The sequence below is a fragment of the Manacus vitellinus genome, unplaced genomic scaffold, assembly GCF_001715985.3.
Source record: "Manacus vitellinus isolate BGI_N305 unplaced genomic scaffold, ASM171598v3 scaffold_6_pilon, whole genome shotgun sequence".
Lineage (NCBI taxonomy): Eukaryota > Metazoa > Chordata > Aves > Passeriformes > Pipridae > Manacus > Manacus vitellinus.
Genome location: NW_021940750.1, coordinates 19,323,780 through 19,347,439, shown reverse-complemented (window position 1 = coordinate 19,347,439; position 23,660 = coordinate 19,323,780). Strand labels below are relative to the sequence as shown.

Here is a 23,660-nt window from a genome sequence, read left to right as displayed (position 1 = left end):
GCCGCTCCGGGAAGAGCCTCCGGGTCCCGGTGCGCGCTCTCTGCCGCCGGCGGGGCGCAGGGAGAGCCGCGGAGACTTGTGCCCGGGGAGAGGAAAGGAAGGTAGGGAAGGAAGGTTTTTAGGCGCACTCAGGGCGGGGGTTTAGGTCGCAGCGGTCGGAGGTGGAGCAGGGCAGAACGCCATGGCGCTGGGATGCACAGCAGAGGCAGAGCCGACGGCCTCAACAGCGGCGGGGTCGAGCGGGGCCCTGCCGTGCTCGTCCCGGGGCATTCCTGGGGGGCGCTTCCCGGCGCGCAGCTGGCAGCGACCTGCTGGAGTTACCGCCGGGGCGCTCCCAGACTGGCCGCCGGGGCGCTCCCAGACTGGCAGGGAAGCAAGAGCTCTCAGCGCCCAAAAGCTCCTTGCACCCAGGGTCTGTTTTCCAGGAATGCCAGTTGTTCCAGTAAAAGGTGCCGTTACGCCCCAGCAGCTGGGCGGGTCCGCGGTTCCGAAGGGAAGATAACGCTGCAAGATAACGCAGCGGTCACCTGGAAAAGCTGCCTTGGTCTAATTAAATAGGAAAATTGAAAACCCACTTGGCCAGAAATGAGAATTAATAAATAATGTGTATTTGGAGCCTCCATACGGGGGGGGAAGACTAAAGCTGCTGATAACGCATGTTTGTGAGTTAGTTCTTTTTTTTTTTTCCCTTAGAGTTTGAAGCTCTAGATCCAGAATTGTACCTAAAACAAATGTGTGCAAAGAATACTGTGCCATCGTCTTTATGGAAATACTGGGAAATTCTGCCAATTAATTTAGTTATTCTTTCCATTGTGACTTCTAAACAGTGTACTTTTAGGAAGTTTAAATTTTTGTCAGAACAATGCAAGAAACTTTTTTTTCAATAGATAAAAGTAAGTCTAGGAAAATGTAATAACTATTTGTTTCTGGAAAAAAATGAAAGATTAAAAAATATTTGTTTATTCGTTAGTTTTAAGTGTAAAAGCTCTCATCTGGGAAATAGATCTTGTTACCATAGGAGTTGCTCATCTGGAAAATAGATTTAGCACAGACGACTTTCCATTCTGAATGATTTCTGGTGTGCTCCAGCAAGGAAGAACAATAGGAGTTTAATTATGTAATTTGTCCAGTTTGTTTCTTAAAATATTTGCCTATCTACTTATATAGCATTAATATTTTAATTATTTTTTAATATTTTGTTTATATCCAAATATTTCCCAATAATATGTTGAGAAACAGAAGGGAAGTTCTTGCATATCTCAGATACACCACTTTTCCCTCCCCTCAGATCAGATTCCTTTTCACAGGGAGATGCTTCTGTTGCTGTGGTTTGTGTTTTGCATGTTATTTTGTCATAAATATCCAAGAATGTGAATGAGACTTTCTTGTTTTGAAAATTACTAGTGTTTCTGTGTATAGTGAACTCTACGTAAGGTTGTGTTTTGCTGTCTTAAGGTTAATTATTATTATTATTATTATTGTTTTTACTTTTGTTGTTTAAGGAGAGTTTGGTAGGGGTTTTTGTTTGGTGGTTGTTTGTTGGTTGTTTTTTTTCCTACTCATGCTTTCAGTCTTGGCAGTCTCTTTGCAGTATCCAAGTCTTTTTGGATCATACAGTTTGCATAGCTCCCAAATTTTTATACTGGATGTATATCATATATATTTCATTTAGTATCTAATATCTGACATATACAGATGATATTTACACGTGTTCCTCTGTGTTTGGAAATGTGTGTCCTATCTGGTGTTGCTGGGCCCAGGCCAGGGCTGTTGAGTTCAACTATAGCATTTGTGTAAATGTTTTACTAACTTGTTGAACTTGGTTAACTTTCAACTTCTTGAAATTCATCCTGTGTAATTATATGAACACATTTCACTCCTTGTATTGCACAATGATAAAATCAAATTTGAATAAAGCAACTCGACAGATATTTTATGTGCCTCCATGACCTTATCATTTGTCTGATACATAGTCCATTCCTACTAGCTGGAAGTGAAGGTGAAGAAGTGCAGGCGTGGTGTCTCTCGTTGTGGTGCCCCGAAGTGGTTTTCGTTAGGAATCTCTGGAGTGGAATAGCCGTTGCTTCCATCCTGCTTCAGGTGGGTGCCTAATGTGTTCATGATCAATGCTAATTATTACAGCTCATTTTGAAAGACAGTAACTGAGCCTACTGATGGCGATCTGTATGTTTTACCTTGCTGTACTACTTGATTGCATTAATGAACTTGTGCTCACATTACCATTACCCTGTTTTCTCCTTTCTCTTTATTGTTCATTTTCTCCATTCTGTTATATTCTGATAGCAGCTAGGACTTCAAGTTGTTTGAGAGGAACTGGTTTGAAAATATTTTTCCCTCTCAGTAATTATTCTTGTCTGTGTTTACCCTAAACAACTTCCTCCATTCTTTCTTGTGACTGTCTATTTCCAAATTCCTTTTTCATTGCCACTTCTGTTTTGCTAGATATTTCTCTCTTGTTGCTAATTTCTTACTTGCCTCATCTATTTTCATGCTTCTTTTGGACATTGTTTTGCTAGTGCACTTAGTTAAATGGACTTCACTCATTGAAGAGGCTCAGAGTGCTTCTTTCATTTTTAGTGAGGGAGAAGAAAAATAAAATCCCAATGTGGTTTGTTGTGGGCTTGTTGGTTTGGGAGCTTTTTTGTCCTTGGAAGTATAAAGGTGGAAAGGAAAAAAGGAAAAAAGTGGAAAACTGAAAGTGTGAAATGGTAGTGCATGTCTGAGAAGGGATAGAGAAGGGAAGCTTAGTTAGGGAGTGTTTCATAGATTTGGCAAGAAAAGTATGAGTTAATGATGGCAGTTGCTCAGATATTTTCGGATCATTGGAAATTCTGAGGCTTATGTAAGTGTCACGTGTGCTGCTTGTAATAGGACTCTGGAGTTTGTTCTTAGGGCAGGTGCTTGGGTTGTATTTGTGATAGTTCAGTAAGCAGAATCCTTACATTGCATGAGAATAACAACGCCTCTTCCAACCTGCTGGAACGTGGCACTCACTAATGAAGCTTATGTTCTGCTAAAACAGCACAGCTACTTAGATTTTCAGTAGCCCTCCTTGCTGTGATGAAGCAAATGTGGATAATGCCAGCTGCACCATAGTACAAATCCATAGCTATGAAACTGCCAAACTTCTTAGCACTTCTCATGAACTCTCTTCGGGATAGTACTTTTAATTTGTCACAAAAGTAAGTTTTAACTCCTTTCCACATAAAATGTGAGTGCTGTAGAAATTACTACAGTTGCTGTTGATCTGTCAAAGAGACTGGCCAGGGCTGTCGTGTGTTTGTGGGGTTGTGGTCAATTCTTCCTCTTCTGAGAATGTACTTGTGAGGCAGAGAGGATCAAGAGCTTGTGCTTCTGCCCACATCTCTCTGCATTTACTTGGAACAGGAGGATAAAAATAAGGGTCACAGATGACAGGTGAGGTTACTCATCTGCAGGGGGCTGTGCATTTTGTTGGCCATAGAGATAGCTGATCACTGGAGTGAGTTAGAGAGACACCCAAGGAGTGACCCAATGTGACTTTTTTGGCTGAGAATGGGTAAAGGGTAATCTCACTTTGCTGTAACTGGGGACAAAGGTGAAGAATGGAAATAATAAAAGATTTACACAGGCTTAATCTGGGATAAAGAGTAGTGGAGTATAAGCAAGCTCTTTGGGTGTGGGAGAAAGGTGTGTGGAAATAGGCAGGCTATGGCAGGCTCACAGAGAAAGGAAAGGAGACAGGTCAAGGTTTAGGAACGAATAACTAGGACGGGGGCAGCAAACAAAGATTTCAAGAGAATGAACATGGTGGGGCTGAGCAGATTGCTTAAAGACAAGTGTAAGAGCAAGAGGTGGACAAAGGTCTTGAGCAGAGCAGATGAACAACCATATAAAGTAGAATATTCTATGCTGTGGGTGGATGCATGTGTTACCAAGTGTGTGGAAAGTGATGAGGAGCTGTTTGCACCCTCTGTATGGCGAGTGCTCTGTGTAGGTTGGTGCAAGCAGTACTGCATATGGTGGGACATCTGGCCACATGCTCTTTTCTGCTATTAAAATAACAAAGATACCTATATATTTTCTTTCTTTTAACCTGGGCATCCTGTCATTTCTATGCCCATGTCTTTCTTTTATTAGCATGTCTTAGGAAAAATACATGCAAAGAGGTATATGTTAAGGGGAGATGTAATTGTATCTTGATATCCAATACTGTGTCACACAGCTTTGGAGTTTGGCTTATTGAAACTGTTGTGAGAAGCTGTGTAAGCAGCCTGAGTGTTTGGGGCAACTGTTCCAGGTATAAGAGTGTAGGGGGGTTTTGCTGTTTTGGTTTTTTTTGGTTTTTTTTTTTAGTTCTGAAAATAAAAAGCAGAACAAAGAAAGAAAAATATAAAAACCACTGAGAGGCACAGCCCAGGTGCACTTTACAGTTCAGTCCCTCTTGTGAAGCACAGGCTTTTCTTGGAGATAGGGATGCTGCTGGAAGGATATGCCTTCATTCTCTCTGTGTGCTAATCTCTCCCAGCAGCTGTTTTTAGCCCAAGATGAAATTCTCTTTGTTTGTGACTGAATAACGCTTGTGTTCTGCCACAGCATCTCAAATGTGTAAATGTTAGGGTAAAGTGGTTCTACCCACAGTTCCCTTTTAGTGATGCTTCTTTTCAGATAAAATCTGGGCTTTGTGGAGGTCCTGGGGACTCTAAATGTTGAGAAACTGCAAAAAAAATAAGAGAAGATAATTGTCTAAATTAAGTCAAAACTAGAAATACTGGAAAGAAACTTCATCACTTAGATGTGGTTGTAGCAATAAGTGCAGTAAAATGCATCTTTTTGGATGAAGTGTTGAAAAGCAGCTAAAAGGCAGAATATATGTGTACAGACTGATTTATCTATTTTATTTTTTACTAACTTTTAAAGGAGAGAGCTCTTGGTAATTTCCATTCCTACTGTTTTTTTTTTCTTTACAGGACCTACTGCAGCTCTGTGATTGCTGATACATGCTTGACTGCTTTAAGGAGTCCTGGCAAGATGGCATTTTCCAGACTTGCTATCCTTATAGCATTGGCATTTTCCTCTTTGTCCTTTGTTCTTTCACATTCAAACAGGGCAATGTGGTTTCAGGATTTTTTTCCACCTAATGTCTGCCCTATAGATGTCGAAGCAAACACTTTTTATGGCATCATGTTTGATGCAGGAAGCACTGGAACACGTATTCATATTTACACCTTTGTGCAGAAGAGCCCAGGTAAGACCCTGTGTCAGTCTGTGCACCTGGAGTATGTTGACTTAGGTTCCAGCTTTTCAAAACAGTTTTGAGGTTTTTTTCCCCACACAGCATTTGGGGACAGCTGAAGATTTCTGCAGTTTGTCCTTCAAGTGGTCCTTCTGCAGATGTTTATTGTCCTTTTGTGGCAGTGTTTTGCTGTGTAAATATCTTTTTTGTAGGTCTTTTGAAACTCAGACGTTTAATTCTGGATATACTGGAGAGTTCTGAATTTTTGAACATTTTCATCTATGTAGCTGTTTAAAGGAATATTTCATTGAGATGAAAATATGCTTATACTGTTTTTGTCAAATTGCATGTTACCTTAAATTATATCAAGATATATTTAAATTCTGCATATGCTTATGTCACATTTTGTACCAAATAAAAATCAGTAAATTAAAAAGTTATAAGTTCTGAAGGTCTGAGCCATTTCCAGGAGAATTCCTGTGTTCAGGTGCACCACATTCCAGTATATCTGCTGCTGACATGGTGCAGAGATGCCCAAGCTGGCTGCACATGCAACAGGATTCAGATTGGTGAATTAGCTTGGGTACAGTGGGCCAGCGCAGTGGTTGAAGGCTGGTTGCTGGGACTAAGCTAATAAGGCCTTCTGGGCCATGCATAATACCTATGTGTCTTCACATGATTTCATCCATAGTTTGGAAGGACTGGTGCAACATCCAACTCTGATGGTTTGTAATATGCAATACTCAGGGATAGCTCCTATACCCGAGTTGCTCTGGGAGCAGTGGTCACACTTGTTTAGCTTTGTAGTCAAGTGCTTGAGCCCAGTCAGCTCTGTTCTGTGTTTGTGAGTTGGCTGTCACCTAAGGATAATTGGGAATTCATTGTGTGTGTCTTAATATGCACTAGTATTTCACAATTAGCTTGGGGACAGAAAAGGAAAGAAATTTTAAGAGTAGACAACAGTTATGCTACATTGCTGTAAGTCACTGTAGTTCACAAATGCTAAATGAACATACTTCTAATTGTAACAACATGTGGTTAATAAATTGTTTGTGAACTTGAAGGATTCAAGGGCAACATTCTGCTAAATATGCTCCTGAAGTGAAGGAACAGGGCTTATTTTAGGAGGATAATAGTATTGTTTGCAAGAAGAAATCAAGGTTAGTCTCCTTACAGGAGTTGTGGGCAACCTTTTTGAAACTAAAGAAAAAGATTTGAGTTGTTGACTGTATCATGTAATGTTTCATCTGTGCAGAAAACCTTCCAGAGCTGGAAGGGGAAATCTTTGAGTCTGTGAAGCCAGGTCTGTCTGCATATGCTGATCAGCCTGAAAAGGTAAGGCTGTTTTTCATTCCCTGGGAGTTAATCTTGCTTCTGATGATAACACTTAGATTCTACCAAGCAGTTTAAGTATTACTGATTGTAATTGCAAAGAGTCAAGAAGAAATATAAAAGTTCTACTGCTGGCTCTCTAAACCTGTTCCTCTACTTTGGTGAGTTAATTTCTACACAGTGAAATAGGAGCTGATGTTTTACATATTTCATCAGTGGAACAGTGGCTTAATAATTGCTTAAATGTTATATGTAACTAGACTATGTGCCTTTTAGAATTTCAAAGACAAAATGATTTTTGGCTCTAGCAGCATCCATGTTCAGTGTTTGTTTCCCCTATAGCAACCTCAAATATGAGTCAATACATACTCTGTCTCATTTATGGATAGTTTTCTCTGTTTTTCTTTTTGGTTGAAAATTTCAGTTTTGGTCACAGTTCAAAATGGAGATATTTTCTTGGATTTGATTAGTTTAAAAGTAAGGGGTTAAGACTGCAGGTGTTTTCTTTTTAGTCATTATATGCTGACAAGCAAAGATGGTTCATTTCCCTGACTTCTAAAAATGTTTAATTTTATTTTTGTGTGTGAAGTCTGATCTGCAAAAGTTAGTTTTTGTGAGTAAGTTACGGCGAAGAATAAAGATGCACTTAGATTGTCAGGCCTTATCAACAGACTTCCATCAGACTGTTCCTTTTGATTCTTTACTGTTCTCTTTGAAACCATGGCTTGTAAGTCAGTGCTCAGTGATATGTAGGACTCACTTCAGTCATGCTCAATTCAAATATTTGATTACAGTTTCAGCTGAATAATGACTTATGTACAGGCAGAGTAACTCTCCTACTGCCTCAGGACCTTTGCTGTTTTGTTTATATACAGAGTTTTTCGAAGCACAGTTGGACAGATACATCTTCCACAATCAGATCTATTAATTAACATATAAATGTATAATTTTAATAAGAAATTGAAGTTAAATGCATCCTTTTTATTTTCAAATGTGGGTGGTTGTGAATTCATGCACAGTACACTCATTCCATGCCACTCTATTGGTTTAGGAGTCAGAAATGAGCAACAGAGAAGAGAGAGCTAAAATAAACCTGTTGTTGTGGTGCACAGAGGCGGTTCTGAAGTAAGCTGCCATTTTCCAGACCCCCTGGGCTGACAAAAAGCTCTTTCACAAGCTAAAGGAGATGCCAGAGAAATGATAGATGAGATACACTACCTTGTGTGCTTTGGCAGCCTTGGAGCTGAGGGCTAGCATAGTGAGGGTTTCAGGTTTCTCATTTTGTTCAGTTGCATTCCATGCTACAGGAATTTGAGTGTGAAGCTTTATGGAAGAGTGAATGGCTTTTGGATTTTTTTAAAACTTTGATGAGATTGCCTATGATTTCACTGAATCTTGTTTGTTGGGTAGGAGAGGAACTTGCCCAAAAAGACATTTCTAGATGTTTCAGAGGAGAATGTTTATCACTAAAGCCAAACTGTAATTGCTGGAGCAGTGTAAATAGTTGAGTGCCAACAGTGATGCCTGTGTGTGGTAACCATGCTACAGCTGGCATTTTAATTACGATATTTGCTGTATGCACTTGGAATTCTTATATTGTATTTAGTGAAATCTACAGATGTTTCATCTGGCTTTGGTAGCCTCAGTCAGTAATTGCACCATTTAGTTTCATCATACTGCAAGATATTTAGGTTTGTCTGGTAATCATTTCCCTCATCTCCCTCCATCCTTTCTAAAATGTACCTTCCACAGATAATATTTCTCTTCCCTAAAATACATTTCTGAATACACCTTTCCTTCCAATGCAGACATTCTATTTAAGGTTCTAAAGAGATGTCTGTTTATGTTTTTATACTTGTCTTGGGTGTGGGTATTATCTTCTGTTACTGAAAACTGTTTTCACTAGTGCTGAGGGGAAAACTGGGAGTCCTATTCTCTGATGGCCCGCAGGAGGAAACCATAAGAAAAACATCTTTTTCCTTTTAGGGTGCTGAAACTGTCAAAAAGTTGCTGGACATGGCCATAGAAGCTGTACCACCTCATCTCTGGAAGAAGACCCCAGTAGTGTTAAAAGCTACAGCTGGGCTTCGCTTGTTGTCAGAGGAAAAAGCTCAGGCTCTGCTTTTAGAGGTACTGAGGTCTTTTGGATGCCCTACTATTGGTCTCCTTGTTTCATAATTTCATCGTTTTTCAGTCAGTTATCCATTCTATTTAGCATAAGAGAATTTCATCTGTGGGGAGAGACTGTAATCCCATGATAGCACAAAACTCACAGAATGTCTTGTATGGTCCTGAAAGCCTCTGTCTTGATGTGGATTGAAGGCATGGAGAGAGACCTACGATACTTTTTTCATTCTTTCCTGGCACTTGAAAGAGGAAGAATATCGTCTTCTCCACACACTTGTCTTATTTTCTACTGCTGTGTAAAAGAAAACTTTCTCTGTCACCCTCAGAGCAGAAAAAGACTCTTAAGACGGAGGAATCTAATCATAATTTCTTGTCTCAGGTGAAAGAAGTCTTTGAAGAATCACCATTTCTTGTTCCAGAGGACAGTGTTGGCATTATGGATGGGTCTCATGAAGGTATGTTTTTGAAGAGGTAAAAAGTGAAAGCAAAGAGAAATGGGAGAAAGAGAGATATCTTATAAATGTGAGAGGGAAAGAGAAATGGTCACTAAACTAAGGAGGGAAAATAAAAGGTTTCTAGCCCTGTTTGAAATAATGCAATCCTGCCTTTCCTAGGAGGTGATTACTTGGTCACCTGTTAGGCTACAAATGAAAATACACAGAATGATTCCAGAGGATTCAGAGCAAAACCTTGTCTCAGCAATAAGCATACTGGCTAATGTAGGCTAACCAGCTGAAACCTGCTCTTGGGAACTGATGGAAAAAAGATGGTACTCACCTGTGAAAGGCTACATGACAATATATAGCAAGCTAGGATGCTTATGGAAAGTGCCTTGTAAATTCTGCAATATCAGCATTAAAAATAACTTATTATGATTAGCTCATCAATTTTCGAGTTAAAATTGGAAGGATTGTGAATATTTGAGGAGAATGAAGGATAATTGACAAGTGTTAAAAAATAGATAATAATAAAATAATAAGTTAAAAAATATTCTGTTGGGGAAAGTGCAGCTAGTAAAGTAGCAAGGAAGTAGTGTAAAATACAAGAAAAGGTGAAATACATTGTAGGTTTGGAGTGAGCAATGATTTTGCCATGCAGAACAGACCACTGTAACATTTTGACTACATATTCAGACACTGGAGAATAGGCAGGTAAAGAATCATCTGTATGGATGTCTGTTGCAAAGAGCCATCTGTCGTGTTATGTTCAGTTCAGAACACTTCTTTATGGCAGATAAATTGCCAGTTGGAAGATGTTGAAGGAAAGCAAGAAGAATTATCACAGTGCTTAAACAATTAATAAATGGAAGAAGTTTAAAGATGGGCCAAGAGGAAAGGAGAAGTAACATAAAGTCTGCGAGTATTTTATAAGTACAGTGCAATGCATAGTTTGTCACTAGGATTAATGGGTGAATTGTACAGCAGGGGGAAGTGCTGTATTGACAGAGTGCAGGACCAATGAGGCATAATAGAGCACAGAGTAGCCTGCCAAGTTTATTTAAAATTCCCACCTCTTCTACTGTCACATGTTTGCATGTGTTTGGGTGAGAATCATGCCAGTGTCAAGCAAGCCACTGGAGTTAAAGGAGCTGTTTCTGTTTTACTTGTTGCTGCTCCGTCTGTAGTGTAATTATAGAAACCACAAGATAAAAACACAGAGTGGTGTGAATGCAGTTTTCATGTTAGGAATTGAAATGCTGTGGGGGGGAAAGGGCCCAAGGAAACTTGTTTATTGTGGCAACTCATTACTTCTTTGTATGGTGTTTGGATAATAGACATGATTTGTGCATACTGCAGTTGGGTGGATATTACAAAGTCCTACCTATTCCAGTTTATGAGACTTTTGTGAATCAATAATGTGTCGTATCATTTAATTGTAAGTTTGAATTATCTCTGAAGTCTGGGGCAGTTAGGTTAAGTTAGTAATGATTTCCAGGTAAATAAATAACGTGGAGAGCTGGTAACAGTGGGCAGGAGATTGTGGGAGTATTCAGTGGTGACTTTTTTTCTTTTTTTTTTTCACTCTTTGCAGGAATTTTAGCCTGGATCACTGTGAACTTTTTGACAGGTAGTTAATTCTGTATAACTACTCTCTAAATATGAACTTGAGTCACTTCTGCAGAGGTGATCACCCTAAGTTCCTCTGCCTGGGTTGCCATGTCCTGCTTTTCCTCCCCACTGTGGCACCAGTGCTAAAGCACTGGATTGTCTTGGGCAGACCGTGTTCCAGAGGCTGTAGTAAGAAGGAGGCATCTTAATCCAGAAGGTGCCAAGATTTACTCAGGTCTGGGAGCCACTGGCAAGCTGCTTTCTCTAATGTACGTTACTGGGGAGTGGTACTGTTAATGTATTAGAAGGTGGGAAACAAGGTCTTGCAATCCTTTTCATCCCAGTGTGAACTATGCAACTACAACAGTGTGGCAGGGGATTGTGCTTTAGCACTCCTGGCTTTGAGAACTTTTGAGAATGCAATCTAGTGGAAAGAAAATCAGGACTCTAGTAGATATATGAGCAAACAAAAATGCTGCTCTGTGTGAAAAGAAATTATAGTAGCTGGTTCTGTTCTTAGTACCCTTCCTCTCCTACCACTTTTGACCAGGTATATACATATCATGGTTACAGAATTCATATACTCTCCCTGACAGTTTTCTACAGGGGATACTTTGTCTCTTACTTTCAGCTTTTACTTGACACCTAGAGATTTATCTGCTTTTGTATCTTTGGAAGTGAGATTTGAATCAAGGAAGAAAGTCTGTGAAATCTTTCTGTGATACCTTCTATTTGCCGATCTTTTCTGCGCGAGGTTTTTTCTTTGAGGGCCCGCTCAGCCCTCCTGTGTTGCTGTGTTACTGTAATCACTTGGTGGCTGCCTGAACATAGACACAGTATCCACATTTTAGCACTTGTGCCCTTGGGGCTGTTCTGAGCATGGTGTTGTTTGCAGGGCAGCTGTCTGGCCAGAACCGGCAAACTGTTGGGACTTTGGACTTGGGAGGAGCCTCAACCCAAATCACATTCCTACCACGTTTTGAGGTGAGAAGTGGTTAAAACTATGCGAGTTGGGACTGCAAGGCCAGTGGAGAGACCTGAGCACTGCTGTGCTCTCTGATACCACTTTGTCAGCACTGGCACAAGCAGAACATCTGTGGCTTATACGACATCTGTATTTCTGTTCCCTTTGAGACAGCAGTTGGCTGATAGGCACTTGCAAACGAAGTAGCCTGGATAATGTGAAAATGAAAAGAAAAAAGCAAATTAGTAAACCCAAAAAGAAACAGCTTTTGTTTTCTAGACCCAGCCTGGGAAAACCTCTTAATGTAGATATTTCTGTGTATTCCACAAATGTGGAACATTTACAGGGAGTATTCTTGAATATTACAAGAAATGTGGGATCTGATCTATCTTTCTGTTTCCATTCTAGTCTGATAACAAATCCTCATTAAATTTTTCAGGAGGTTAATGTCATATAGAGCAAACGTCTTTAATAATAGCTGTCAGTTCTCTGTTTTCTTGCCAATTTCTTCTAATTTCTTTTGATAATTTCCTGCTCTGTCCCTCAGTCCATCTCTGCTGGATTTCTCAGTAGTTCTGTAGCTCTTTAGAAACACTTTGAACTGGGACCCTAGTCTGCAGTTTGCATGAGAAAATTACATGATATTGGAAGGGCCCTATAGCATTTTGTACCTTCATACCATGATGTTGTTTGTGTCACTCTTTTTGAAGGAGTCCTTTGTTTTCTATAAAAACTTGAGATTCTCAAAGGGTGTTTGGTGACCACAAAACACATGGCTTTTACATGAGGCTATTTTAATTCTGCAATGGTGTGTTATGTTGAAACATGACATGCAACCTTATCCTGTTCAGCAAAACTTCAAGTACTCTGGGCTTGTCCTCTGTTTTGTGTTGATAACACCTGCTAAAGTGGGCACTGGACCAACAGGAAAGGGTGTTGCATGTCGGGGTTCTGGAGAATAAATAGAAGTCTGAAATAGGGGGAACTGCAGCTCAGGATTAAAATGTCTCCTTAGAGCCTTGCAGGAAAAGGCCTTGAGTGTTTGCTGCTGACCAGGACCAATGGTGTGAATTTGTAGGGCAGCGTGGAATTAAGGTTCATGTTGCCTGCTTGTATGCTATGTCTGCTTCTTGCCTGCGTTGTCAAGTTCATATAAAAAAGCAGATACATAGCTCAGTATGTTTTTGGGAGTTTTTCCCATCTGACAGAATTAGTGATGTCCCTTTGATTTACAGAGGAGATTTTTTCCTTCCTGCAATCTGAGGCAGTCACATGTTTACTCTTTTATTAGTTTTGAACAAAATACTGTAAGAGATTAATTAATGAAATATAAATTACATGCAAATAGAGAACATATAATGACAACTGCATGGAGCTGATTTTAAGTTAATGTTTTGCTTTTCATGGTTATTATTGCCAAAGCAACTCAAAACCAATCATAATAATTATGAAATTTTCTGTCTGGTGTCTGCCTCATTTTTGCAAAAGTAAGGCATGAAAAAAGATGATTGTTTTCTCCAAACTATTTTTTTTCCTGGATCTCTGCTTTTTAAAAGTTTTTTTTGATGTAAGGTTTAGGAACAAAAAATATGGCAGTCTTGATGTGTGGGGCCAAGGATGTGACTGTCATTTCAGTGATGATCAACCTTAGGCCCAAAACAAAATTTGTTCCAGAGAAGCTCAAGCTGAATACTGCCAAATTCCTGCTTCAAGCAGGCTTCTGTCTAGGACTCTACAATTACGGCAAACATAACCCACCTCTGGATCTCCTTACTTGACTGGTAACTACAGACTATGCAGCTTCAGTTCTCACTGAGATTCTGCTGCTTGGCCCAGAGTAACAGAGTGTCTCATTGAGTGTACAGGGCCAAGAAGGAATGGGAGAATGGGCCCATGAGGAGAGGAAAGACAGAAACTGAGACTGAGATTTCAGGGACTGGAAACGAAGAAGCAGTAATTGAGTATGAGGCTGGTTCAGATCTACAAGAGTGTGAGAGTTAGTCTAGAAAGAAGAAAGGGTAGAGTACCAGTGGTAAGGAGGTGCATATGAAAGGAAGACTGTGAAAGGAGGAAAACTGGAGGTGGCGAGACAAGAGGTTAATTTAGATTAAAGCATTTAAACCAGGAGGTAAAGCAGCCCTAAGACTGGAAGTAGTCACAGTGTTTCCTTAAGTATTGGCAAGACATTTGACACGGTGAAAATGGGGCCTATACTTTGCATTTTAATTCTTCTGAGTTCCTCACTTTAGGTGCCTAGTCTGACTAGCAAAAGTTCATAGCTCTTGTAGTGTAGCTGATTTTGATGGGGACTCTGTACATGCAGACTAGCGTGTGAGTACCCTGGAAGAATTCAGGTATCTTGAATTAGAAAGTGTTTTCATTCTGATCTGTTGTGCTTCCCTGTTATACGTTGAAGTAACACAAAGATGCATATAAATAAACTCAGTGTTAAAAGCTGCAGATATTACATCAGTGGACACCACTGGAAAATTGTTTTCGAAACAGATCAGATGAGTGTGCAGTAAACCCTATGGGTATATCTATGAAATTACATCAGAGTTTGTTATTCTTTGTTGCATAATATAAACTAAATTTTTTTTTCTTTTACTTAACTTTTAGGAAACTTTGAAGGAAACCCCTGGGGATTTTCTTACCTCATTTGAAATGTTTAATAGCACCTACAAGCTCTATACCCACAGGTGAGAAGCAAAAAGACTGCTGTCTCCACTGGTAAAATCAGTCTTTCTGCAGCCCCTGAGCTAACTACGGATGGCCATATCCTGGTACCAGCAGTTGAGACTATGATTTTTTTTACTAGTTATCTGCTTGAAACTTTAGTTGAAGTTGAACGTGATGTTAGTTGGCTGGAAACGTTCCAAGATTATGGTTAATGTCCCTGCAAGGGAATAGTAGGCAGTTTGTCAAATGAAGAGGAAGCATTATGAGTCAGTATATTTAAGGAGAAGAATTCTTATTACTGGATTCAAGCCAAATATTCTGGAACAGGCAGAAAGGTAGATATGCCAGTAGTCAGAACAAAAGATAATCAGAGATTTGGAAAGAAGACCTTCCTGACACTTTTTCCTTCTTAGTTCAAAATGGCACATCAGCAACTAGACAAAAAGTAAAACCTAGGCTGATGTAAATCAAAGAGACTCATAGGCAGCTGCTACAGACCATTGAGCTAAACAGATTCTTGAACCAAATGGAGTGGATACTTGGCCTGGAATAATATAATTGTGCCTACTACATTAAGCTGACAAGTTTCTGGGATTTCTGCAGTGAAATCCAGAGAGTTTACCTGCATGACTTACAGTCCAATGAGAACTTGACCATGTATAACAGAGTTGGTCTCAGCCTGTTACTAGTGGAGTGAACATTATCATCTCAGTCAATTAGAGAGTGTGCTTACTTGATAGCAAAGCTGGTCTGATAGTCCTCCTCTCCTGCTCTGTACATTTGATTGGTGTACCCATTGATACGGTCCATTAAATCACTTAAACTAGTTGGGATTGAAAATCATCTCCTAAAAATGGAGGAAGCTGGAGGTTAGTTTAATTCTGATTATTCTGTGAACATTTATATTGACATGACAAAATGGATAAATAGCCAAACACAGAGGTGAGAGTGAAAGGTCAACGGGATTTTAGTGTAGCTGCCTTGCTGGAATGTGTAATGGCATTCTCAGAAGCATTGTTCACACCCTAACTTACAAGGATGATGAGTGTAGTAGATATCAGTGGAGTCAAACTGGCGAATTTCACACAAAGCCACAGCTCCCATTTAGTGGGAGGTTCTGCAGGTCTGCCCTAGGAGCACATAGTCTTATGTGTGTTACATGAGAATGGCCATCCTATTCCCCATGCACTCGGCACATACCCTTCTTTCTCCCTGATTTTTAAGATGGTGCATTTTTGCTTTTCATGATCGTCTTGTATAAATGTCACATCAGCTTTAAGCACTTTCTGCACTTTTAGATTTACCCATTTTACAAGTTCTTGGGCTTGTGTCACTCTTGGGATTGTTCTGGCAAAGGGAACTCTGTTTTAGAGAGGGAGCCTTGTGGGAAGCAGAGGAAGGAAATTTGGTTTGGGTGTTCCAGGACTTAGGAAGAGGGTATAGGTAAAGCATACCAGATGTGCAAGAATTAATATAGTGTGTGTCTTTGTTGTTCACAGCTATTTGGGGTTTGGACTCAAAGCTGCCAGACTGGCAATACTTGGAGCTTTGAATATGGAAGGTATGTTCATATGATAAAACATCCAAGATTTTTGAAGAGATGGTTAGACTGAGTCTTGTGTCAGCAGCCCATTTCCTGTGTGTCTTCACTTCTGTATCTTGTGCTTTTCTAAGTTTTTGATGGTATAGATCTGTCTGAAAACAGGCTATCACTTGTTAAGGAGTTGTCTTGTGAGACAGCTTCTTTTCCCTGTTTTAAAGTTCAGCCAGCAGTGAGACTGAGTGTAAATTCCAGAAATGCACACATGGGAACATACAAACACCATATAGACATGGCCAGCCACGAATACACAGCTTTACAAGCATCCACAGAAGCATAAACAGCAAGAATAGATCTTTTTCCTAAGGATAGCTGCTTAGGACAAACCCACTTCATAGGTCTCTTTGAAAGACTGTAATGAAGATCTTTCATCCTTTCCTGGTTTTGCGTATTGATCAATAGCTGTGTTAAATTCTGTACTTTCTGGCTCTCCTTTCTGCTCTCATTTCAGTTGTGGATGGACAAATGTTCCGCAGTTCTTGTTTGCCAAAGCAGCTGGAGGCAGAGTGGCACTTTGGGGGAGTGAAATACCGGTATGGTGGCAACAAGGAAGGTAAACTAAGGAGACTTGTTTCTTGTACAAAAGTCTTATCTCCAGAATCTGAGTTTTGACTTGTCAAATATTCTATCAGTTACCTTGGGATATGAAGGATACCTGTCTAGTCATAGAGGTGGGCTTTTGAGAAAGCCGAATTAAAATCTGAAGCTTTAAGAATAGTTGATCTGTACTCTCTGTCCTCTGTGATCTCTTATACAAATGCTACCTTTATAGGAAATGTTGAAAATTACTTGTGCAAGTAAGAGAGGTTTTTCTGAAGCTTTGAGCAAAGTGCAAAAACTCTGTCTGTGTTAGGGTACGAACATTTTGACCTACCAATTAATCTCACTTGTGGGAACTAGTTCTTAAGAATCCCTAACAATAAGTCCCTAATGCTGCATACAGAGGGTGAGGCTGCGACCATCAGTGACTTGAATAGAGTGGGAAACATGAGAACCAAGTTGCAGATTTGGCGTGTGAAGTGGGTTGATAAAATTACAGTGTGATGGAGAGGAAAAGAAAGGTTTTATCTAAGAGGTGGTAGCAAATGTAAATGAGATTCTGCTGACCACAGAACCTATCAATGGGAGTTTTGCCTGATGTGGAAGTAGTTTGTGCAGTGCACCTTTCAGACATAGCCGTGATCTGCTCTAACCAATTCCACTTGATGATGGTGTTTTAGAGTCCTTGCCCACGTGCAGATGCCATGCTGGATTACAGAAGGGATATCTAAGCTCTTTGTACCTCTTCTCATGCTTTAATCTCTGATTCTTTTTCATCCTAATGCTACTAATTCTTCCATCTCCTGCACGTGCTCTTGGCTCACCCCATCTGTGGTTTTCCTGACAGGAGAAACAGGATTCAAGCCTTGTTATTTGGAAGTACTCAAGTTTGTCAAGGGGAAACTTCACCAACCAGATGAGATTCGTGGAAGTTCCTTCTATGCTTTCTCCTATTACTATGATCGAGCGGCTGACACCAACCTAATCGGTAAATTTGGGATAATCTACTGCATTTGAGCATGTCAATCAGAAGGTAGACAGAGGAACCCTGGAGGCAGGAGCCATGGGAGGCAGAGAAAAAGAGTGATATTGAAGAAGAGGAAATACAGAAAATGCCTTCAGGGAATGATGTGTATTTGTCAGTGCAGTTTGATGTTCAGAGTTCAGCAGATGAAGCATATGCTCTGAGCTCCAGTTATACTTGCAGCTCTGTTTTCTGTTCCTAACAGATCTCACTCCTAGCACAGCATTGCTGAGTTGCACTCTAGGGTCAACTTAGATATACAACTCAAATGCTCTCACGTCTATGACAATGTTTTCTCACCTCTTCTTTTTCAGATTATGAACAGGGAGGTGTTTTGGAAGTGAGAGATTTTGAAATAAAAGCCAAAGAAGGTAATTGTCATAAGAGTTGGGAAACTGGTGTGGACAAGAAATAACAAAAATACTATTCTATAGGCAGTACATAATATGAGTTTGATTTAAAAGGAAAAAAAAAGAAAGTTTATTTAACCTTTAACTTACACCTGTGTCATGTTATTTGTATTAGTCAATACCTCTAACTGATGCAGAAAAGAATACAGTGAAAAGAATACAGCTCTTTTCAGAGAGGAAGGTAGTAATTCATAGATGTCAGTACAAAAGAAAGTGAATTTGCTGTATCAAGAGCTCCTTCTGTCAATCTGCAACTCTGTGTTTAAGAGAGTGCTGACTTCCAGAAGTCTGTCACCTTAAATCGTTTTTAATCTCTAACAAAATGGAGGGAGAGAGTAGAGGTTGTTTAAGTCTGACAGCCTCTTCTGCATTCCTTTCCCTTCCTGTGACTTTCTTCCTGAATCCTTGTTCTATTTTGTGCCTCCTGAGAATAAAGAGCTCCCACCCTGCTATTCTACTGATGGCTAAAAGCAAGTTACCTCTGTACTGTGATCACTTTCATGAGGATTACTAGACTGTATTTTTCACCAGAAGATGCTTGATTACATAGCTCAGGGCTTACTTTTTCTAAAATAGGACCTAAATTCTAATGATTTTTCAGTTAAACTTAATCTCCCTGGAAACTTGGATGATTTTGAGTAGAGGTATTAAGCTTTCAAGTTTGAGTGTGGGTTGGTTGTTATTTTTTCCCTGCATAGTGAGAGAGCATATTTCCAAAGACGTGGCTAAGATGTTACTAAAACTATCAAACCACTTATTTAGCTTTAGAGCACCAGCAGATCAATTCTATGATCCTAAATTAGTGCTCCTCTATCTCATTTCAGTAGTAAGAGGATGCTGCTTATCTTTTCTTAACAGGAAGTTAATTCTGCTCTTACTGCTTTAGAATAAAACAGTAACAGTAGGTCAGTCACTGTCACCCTTACTGTGGAATCTTGACTTAGCTTCAGCGAGGGAGTGGTTGGTTGGGCAATAGCCTCTTCTAAGTCCTTGGACATCTGTGGTTGGAAAAAATAAAAGAGACTGCCATCCTAGAAGATGGGGTCCATTACTGGAACCATCTGTGAAGACTAGATGAGGAAAACAAGTGATGCTATGTTCTTGAAAAAATGAGTGACCTACCAATGCCCTGCTAGTTATCAGTTTGGACTTCAGAAGAGTCTAAGAGTCTGTGTGGATTATGTTGCTGTAATAAAAGATGTACTTATGATGGAGTTAAGACCAACTGGACATACTGTATGATTTATTCTCCAACATTGCTGAACAGCTGTGTAGCATGTACCACCATATGTCGTATGTACCCACTAATAGAAAAGGGTGGCTTGTTTTAGTAGGCTTTGGCTTGAGGTCAGTTCAAATGTACAATGTGGATAAAATCTCTTATTTTGCTGAGATCCCCTTTTTTTTTTTTCTTCCTTCTCTAGTCTGTGATAACATGGAGAGGTACAAGTCAGCCAGTCCTTTCCTCTGCATGGATCTCACTTACATCACTGCTTTGTTAAAGGAAGGTTTTGGATTTAGGGACAACACGCTCTTACAGGTGAGAAAAACAGTTAAATCCCTAAGCCACCTTCCCAATTTCTGTATCGATCAACATGCGTGAGTTTGTTTTTCTGGCTAATTATCTACTGAATCTTTCCAGGGTTCTAACATGTAGTTGCTGTCATTTTTGCAACGTAGGAATCTACAGAACTGTCAGGAACAACTTATTTTTCTTTCTCTATAGTTAACAAAGAAAGTGAACAACATAGAGACAAGCTGGACTTTGGGTGCTACCTTTTACCTGCTGCAGTCTCTGGGGATGACCTATTGACCTGTGATAGTCCTGTGGACTTCAGCATTTCTGAAAGGCTGAGAAAGCAAATTCAAATCTCCAGGTATGTTGTTCAGCTGGAACTGGTCAAAGAGCAGAACATGGACCAAAGATATAAGACAGATCTTTACCCTGGATTGGCATTGTGCCTAATGAGAGTTGATACAGCATGATTTATAATTATGATTGCAATAAATGATCCAGAATCTGCCTTCTGAAAGTCAAAAGGCCTAAACACCAACAGAGAATATGTGAGGGGCTCAAAACCAGCATTCACCAGCATGTTTGTTAGAAGCACAGAGTACCTGGGTGTGGTGGCAGATTACGGACGTGTGACTTCCCTTACCCCCTTCTTTTTTAAAAATACATAACTTAAGTTTGCTTTTGAGATGTTAAATACAGAAATTAAAAATATCATCAACAGTCATTCAAAGAGAAGTGAACAGCTCTGGATGCTGCCAACCTCAGTGTTCCACTATTAGCTTAGCTAATATGTGGCAAGAAGACTCCAGTCTTTTAAGAAGGGCCTGCTATAAGCACACTTTGGGCATGGTTTTGGGAAAGGTGTTAGCTAAAACACAGTAACTTACCAAACATTTGTTTAAGCAGAACGTGTGCCTGACTGTGCTCCTTTTTCGCTGCCCTTTACAAGTCTGTGCAGTTATACTGTACATCTGACTACCAGACTTGGTAAATTGATGTAATCATAACACATAGTTGAGCTGGCACAACGAGGCAGCAGTGCCAGCTATTTAAACTCCACTGCCAGAAGAAATGCTTGTCACATTACACCCACAAGGAAATTGGAGCCAGATGAAATGGCTGATCTGACAGCTCACTTTGCTGTGAGAAGCAGTTCTGTTTCTCTGCTCTCAGCAAAACACTCCCACAACCTTCTTTCCTCTGCTGTTGGTGCTCTTTCAGGTTCTTTGGTGAACTAATTCATGACACCAAACTTGAGGTAACTCAGCTCACCCAAGAGTCAGGTCCAGTGCTAGCACAAGGGAAGTGGGCATTGCACAGCGCAGGGACACCTGCTGGGCCAGCGAGCTGTCAGAACACCACAGTCCATTTTGTCAGCTAAGGCGTGGTTTCCCATCTGAAACTTTGGGCCTCTGGCTCCCTACATTGTCCTTAGGCACATCCTCTGAATACTTGTGATACAAGTTCTTTATACAGTTGTTAAATTATGAAAATAAAGAGAGCAAAATTAGCATCAGAAACAGGGTAAACAAGAACAGAAGTAACTTTGCTTTCTTATCCTTTATTTATCCCTTATCCATTTCAAATTGTTTTAAACTTCATTTCTCTTTAATTTAAGATAGTGGAGTTGAACCCATAAAATGGTGTATGCTCTGGATTTTTAATATATACAGCAGGTCCATCAGAACAGTGCATCCAGTGAAGGGGTTACAGCTGTTTAGGAAGCTCAAGACTTCTGTCAGGATAGCATGAAGCTATTTGAGTAATAATTTAAAGTGAACCTTGCCATCTCTTTCACACCAAACACGTAGATGCAATGATAGGTTAATATTTTAAATCATCTTGTCAGAAAGGCTAGAAAGTGGGGCTGTAGGAGCCTAGTTTTCTTGTTTAATTGGCTGTAAAGATGATCAAGATTGCTCCAGTACCTCAAGGCTTTACCTTGCATTGCCCCAAGTAGAAGCCGCTGTAGAGACTTCTTCCACCCTGTGAAATAATTGGCAGCTTGCTCATCAAAAATTAGTATCTTCTCCTCCCCATGGAATGTGTAATGCACAGATGAATTTACCCCAGCATAAGAAAGAGGTACTACTCACATGACTAAGGGAACCTTTTATCCACTGATTTCTTGTGATGAGCACTTTTCTGTTGGGCATTTGCTGTTACCTGTTTGCAATAAAATACGTTTCCCGCTTCTGTCAAACCAAAGACTGCCCTTGCACCCCCTTCTCTGCAAGCTGGATTAATTCCCAGCAAGGGCAGGAAGTACTGCACTCATGTCTTCAATGGTCTTGCCAAGCTGTTTGGAGACAGAAATTTGCCTTACTGTGAAGATTAGCCTTTTTCCTCTAGTTAGCAGTGCAAGTTTGCCTGTGGCTGATTAAGCTACCCCTTCTCATAACTCAGGTTTTATGGCATGAGGGTGCAAGGCATGCTTTTGATTGAACAAGTTCAGTCAGCAACAAGAAGCCAAGGGCTGGGGATGGAGCCTCTCATCCCATCACTGACACCTTGCTATAAATTCAGACTGTTTTTTTGAAATAGGAAATGCTCATGTGTACTCCTTACCAGAATCTGTTTGAGACCTATGTTGTGAAATTCCTCAGTGTCACAACAAACTTCTGTTCCCTCCTCAGTAGGAGCTGCTGTTTTAACATGAAGAAAGTAGTTATGGCCTCTTCTCAACCATAAACATTTCTTATTCTTCCATGTGTTTGGCAAAACTTAGTATATGGTCTGCACAACAAGGTGACTGCATGTGCATTCATTTTGTCTTCAGTGAACATTTTTGTAATCTTGGAGAATACAAAGTAGGATGCAGTGGTTACTGGCCAGGTGTGTTACCCTGAGAACTAGCTAATTTAATGATCCAAAAGTCACCTTTCACTCTGAGCCAGTGCTATGACAAATTCTTACTATATCTCAGGGCTAAGAGCTGAAACAGCGAGGCTACGTTTCAAACAGGGTGGGAAGGTGGGTTGTATATAAGGAAGAAGCAGCATTGCATCTGCCACCTAAACAGACACTAGCAAACAGACAGAAGGAGTACTTGAGGGTTTGGTTTTGTCTGAAAGGAGGATAAACTAGAAGAGTACCATGCAGAGGAAGTTTCTTTTCTGCATTCTTTGCCTCAGACTCTGGTACTACAAATGCTAGGGGAGAGCACCTGCTGCCCAGTACCAAAGTTGAATTAAATCTGAATCCTCAGGGCCTTTCTTTTACCAGTGGCAGAATTCATTAACTGAAGCAAAACTGCTGCTCTCTATCAGGGGCCTGATCCTTCAGTCATGAGAGAAACAAAACCTTTGTTTATATTTGCAAGAAATTGCAGAATTGAGCACCTGCTGTTTACATCTGAACTACACAGGTGGGTGGGGGGATTTAGAGAAGCCAGTCAAGTCCTCACACTTACCCTAGTGCAGTGAGATTATTTATTAGCTAAACTAAAGACTAAACAGCCTTTTAAGAGAAGAGCACTACTTGCAGCCCTGATTTTTATCTCTTCCTTTCTAGTGTCTTTTAGTCAGCCACTAACAGGAACTGCTAGTGGAGTTCCTGCAGTGGAACTCCAACAGGAGTGACTGCAAAAGCACAAGTAATGGCTTTCAGTTCAAAACTTATGTTTCATTCTTTCTGATGTTAATTCCTGATACCGGTCAACCATATGTGTAAATCTTGGTCATGGGCAGTGCTTACTTAATTTTGTGAGTGGCAAATGTCTAATGCAAGAAGCTTGTGTTTGGAACCTAAGAAAGAATATCCTGAATTGTCTATTTTAGTAATTAAAGCATTTTTAACAATATTCAAGGTGTTGTGGTGTAGTTTTCTTTCCTGGACATTATTGTTGTCTTGCATCTTTTTCATGGAGCCCTTAGGACTAGCCCGTTCCACAAGAACCACCATTATTAAATAGAGCAAGAGAAAGGCAGAGAAAAGGGTGAAAGAGAGACAGAGCTTTAAAATGTATCTGCCACCATGTGTTGTCTCCCTCTGCTGAACACTACCCCTACTTTCTGAGCTGAGGAGGTGCCAAGAACCCAGGAGAGATGTTACAGCTCTAGAAATCACATCAGAGAAAACTGAAAATAACTAAGCAGCAAAAGTTGTAGCTGGCAAAGTTAAAGCACTGTGTTTGCAAAGACAGACAGCTGTTTCCACCTCAGTCTTCAGTTCAAGAGGCCCAA

The 23,660-nt window shown here is 40.2% G+C and overlaps 1 protein-coding gene across 3 annotated transcripts; it reads left to right on the top strand.

Annotated features, from left to right (window-relative positions):
• On the top strand, positions 1–23,278 carry ENTPD5 (ectonucleoside triphosphate diphosphohydrolase 5 (inactive)). Of its 3 annotated transcripts, XM_018082425.2 has the most exons (15): positions 1–101; positions 1,988–2,100; positions 4,971–5,248; positions 6,492–6,571; positions 8,555–8,698; positions 9,075–9,150; positions 10,727–10,762; positions 11,639–11,727; positions 14,327–14,406; positions 15,886–15,947; positions 16,438–16,539; positions 17,374–17,514; positions 17,865–17,921; positions 19,385–19,500; positions 19,687–23,278. In XM_018082425.2, the coding sequence occupies exons 3-15, from the start codon at positions 5,032–5,034 to the stop codon at positions 19,771–19,773; spliced, it is 1,287 nt and encodes a 428-aa protein (XP_017937914.2). In that variant the 5' UTR covers positions 1–101; positions 1,988–2,100; positions 4,971–5,031; the 3' UTR covers positions 19,774–23,278. The 3 variants fall into 3 exon arrangements, with proteins under 3 accessions (XP_017937914.2, XP_017937916.2, XP_017937913.2); XM_018082424.2 differs by lacking the exon at positions 1–101 and having other exon boundaries at positions 1,639–2,100; XM_018082427.2 differs by lacking the exons at positions 1–101; positions 10,727–10,762 and having other exon boundaries at positions 1,634–2,100.
• The last annotated feature ends 382 nt before the right edge of the window (positions 23,279–23,660 follow it).

Bases quoted from the DNA above. Each gene is read 5' to 3' on its own strand.
- ENTPD5 (XM_018082425.2), top strand. From the start codon at position 5,032: ATGGCATTTTCCAGACTTGCTATCCTTATAGCATTGGCATTTTCCTCT. The intron at 6,572-8,554 runs GTAAGGCTGTTT...TTTTCCTTTTAG, and splicing joins ATGCTGATCAGCCTGAAAAG to GGTGCTGAAACTGTCAAAAA. The intron at 17,922-19,384 runs GTAATTGTCATA...TTCCTTCTCTAG, and splicing joins TGAAATAAAAGCCAAAGAAG to TCTGTGATAACATGGAGAGG.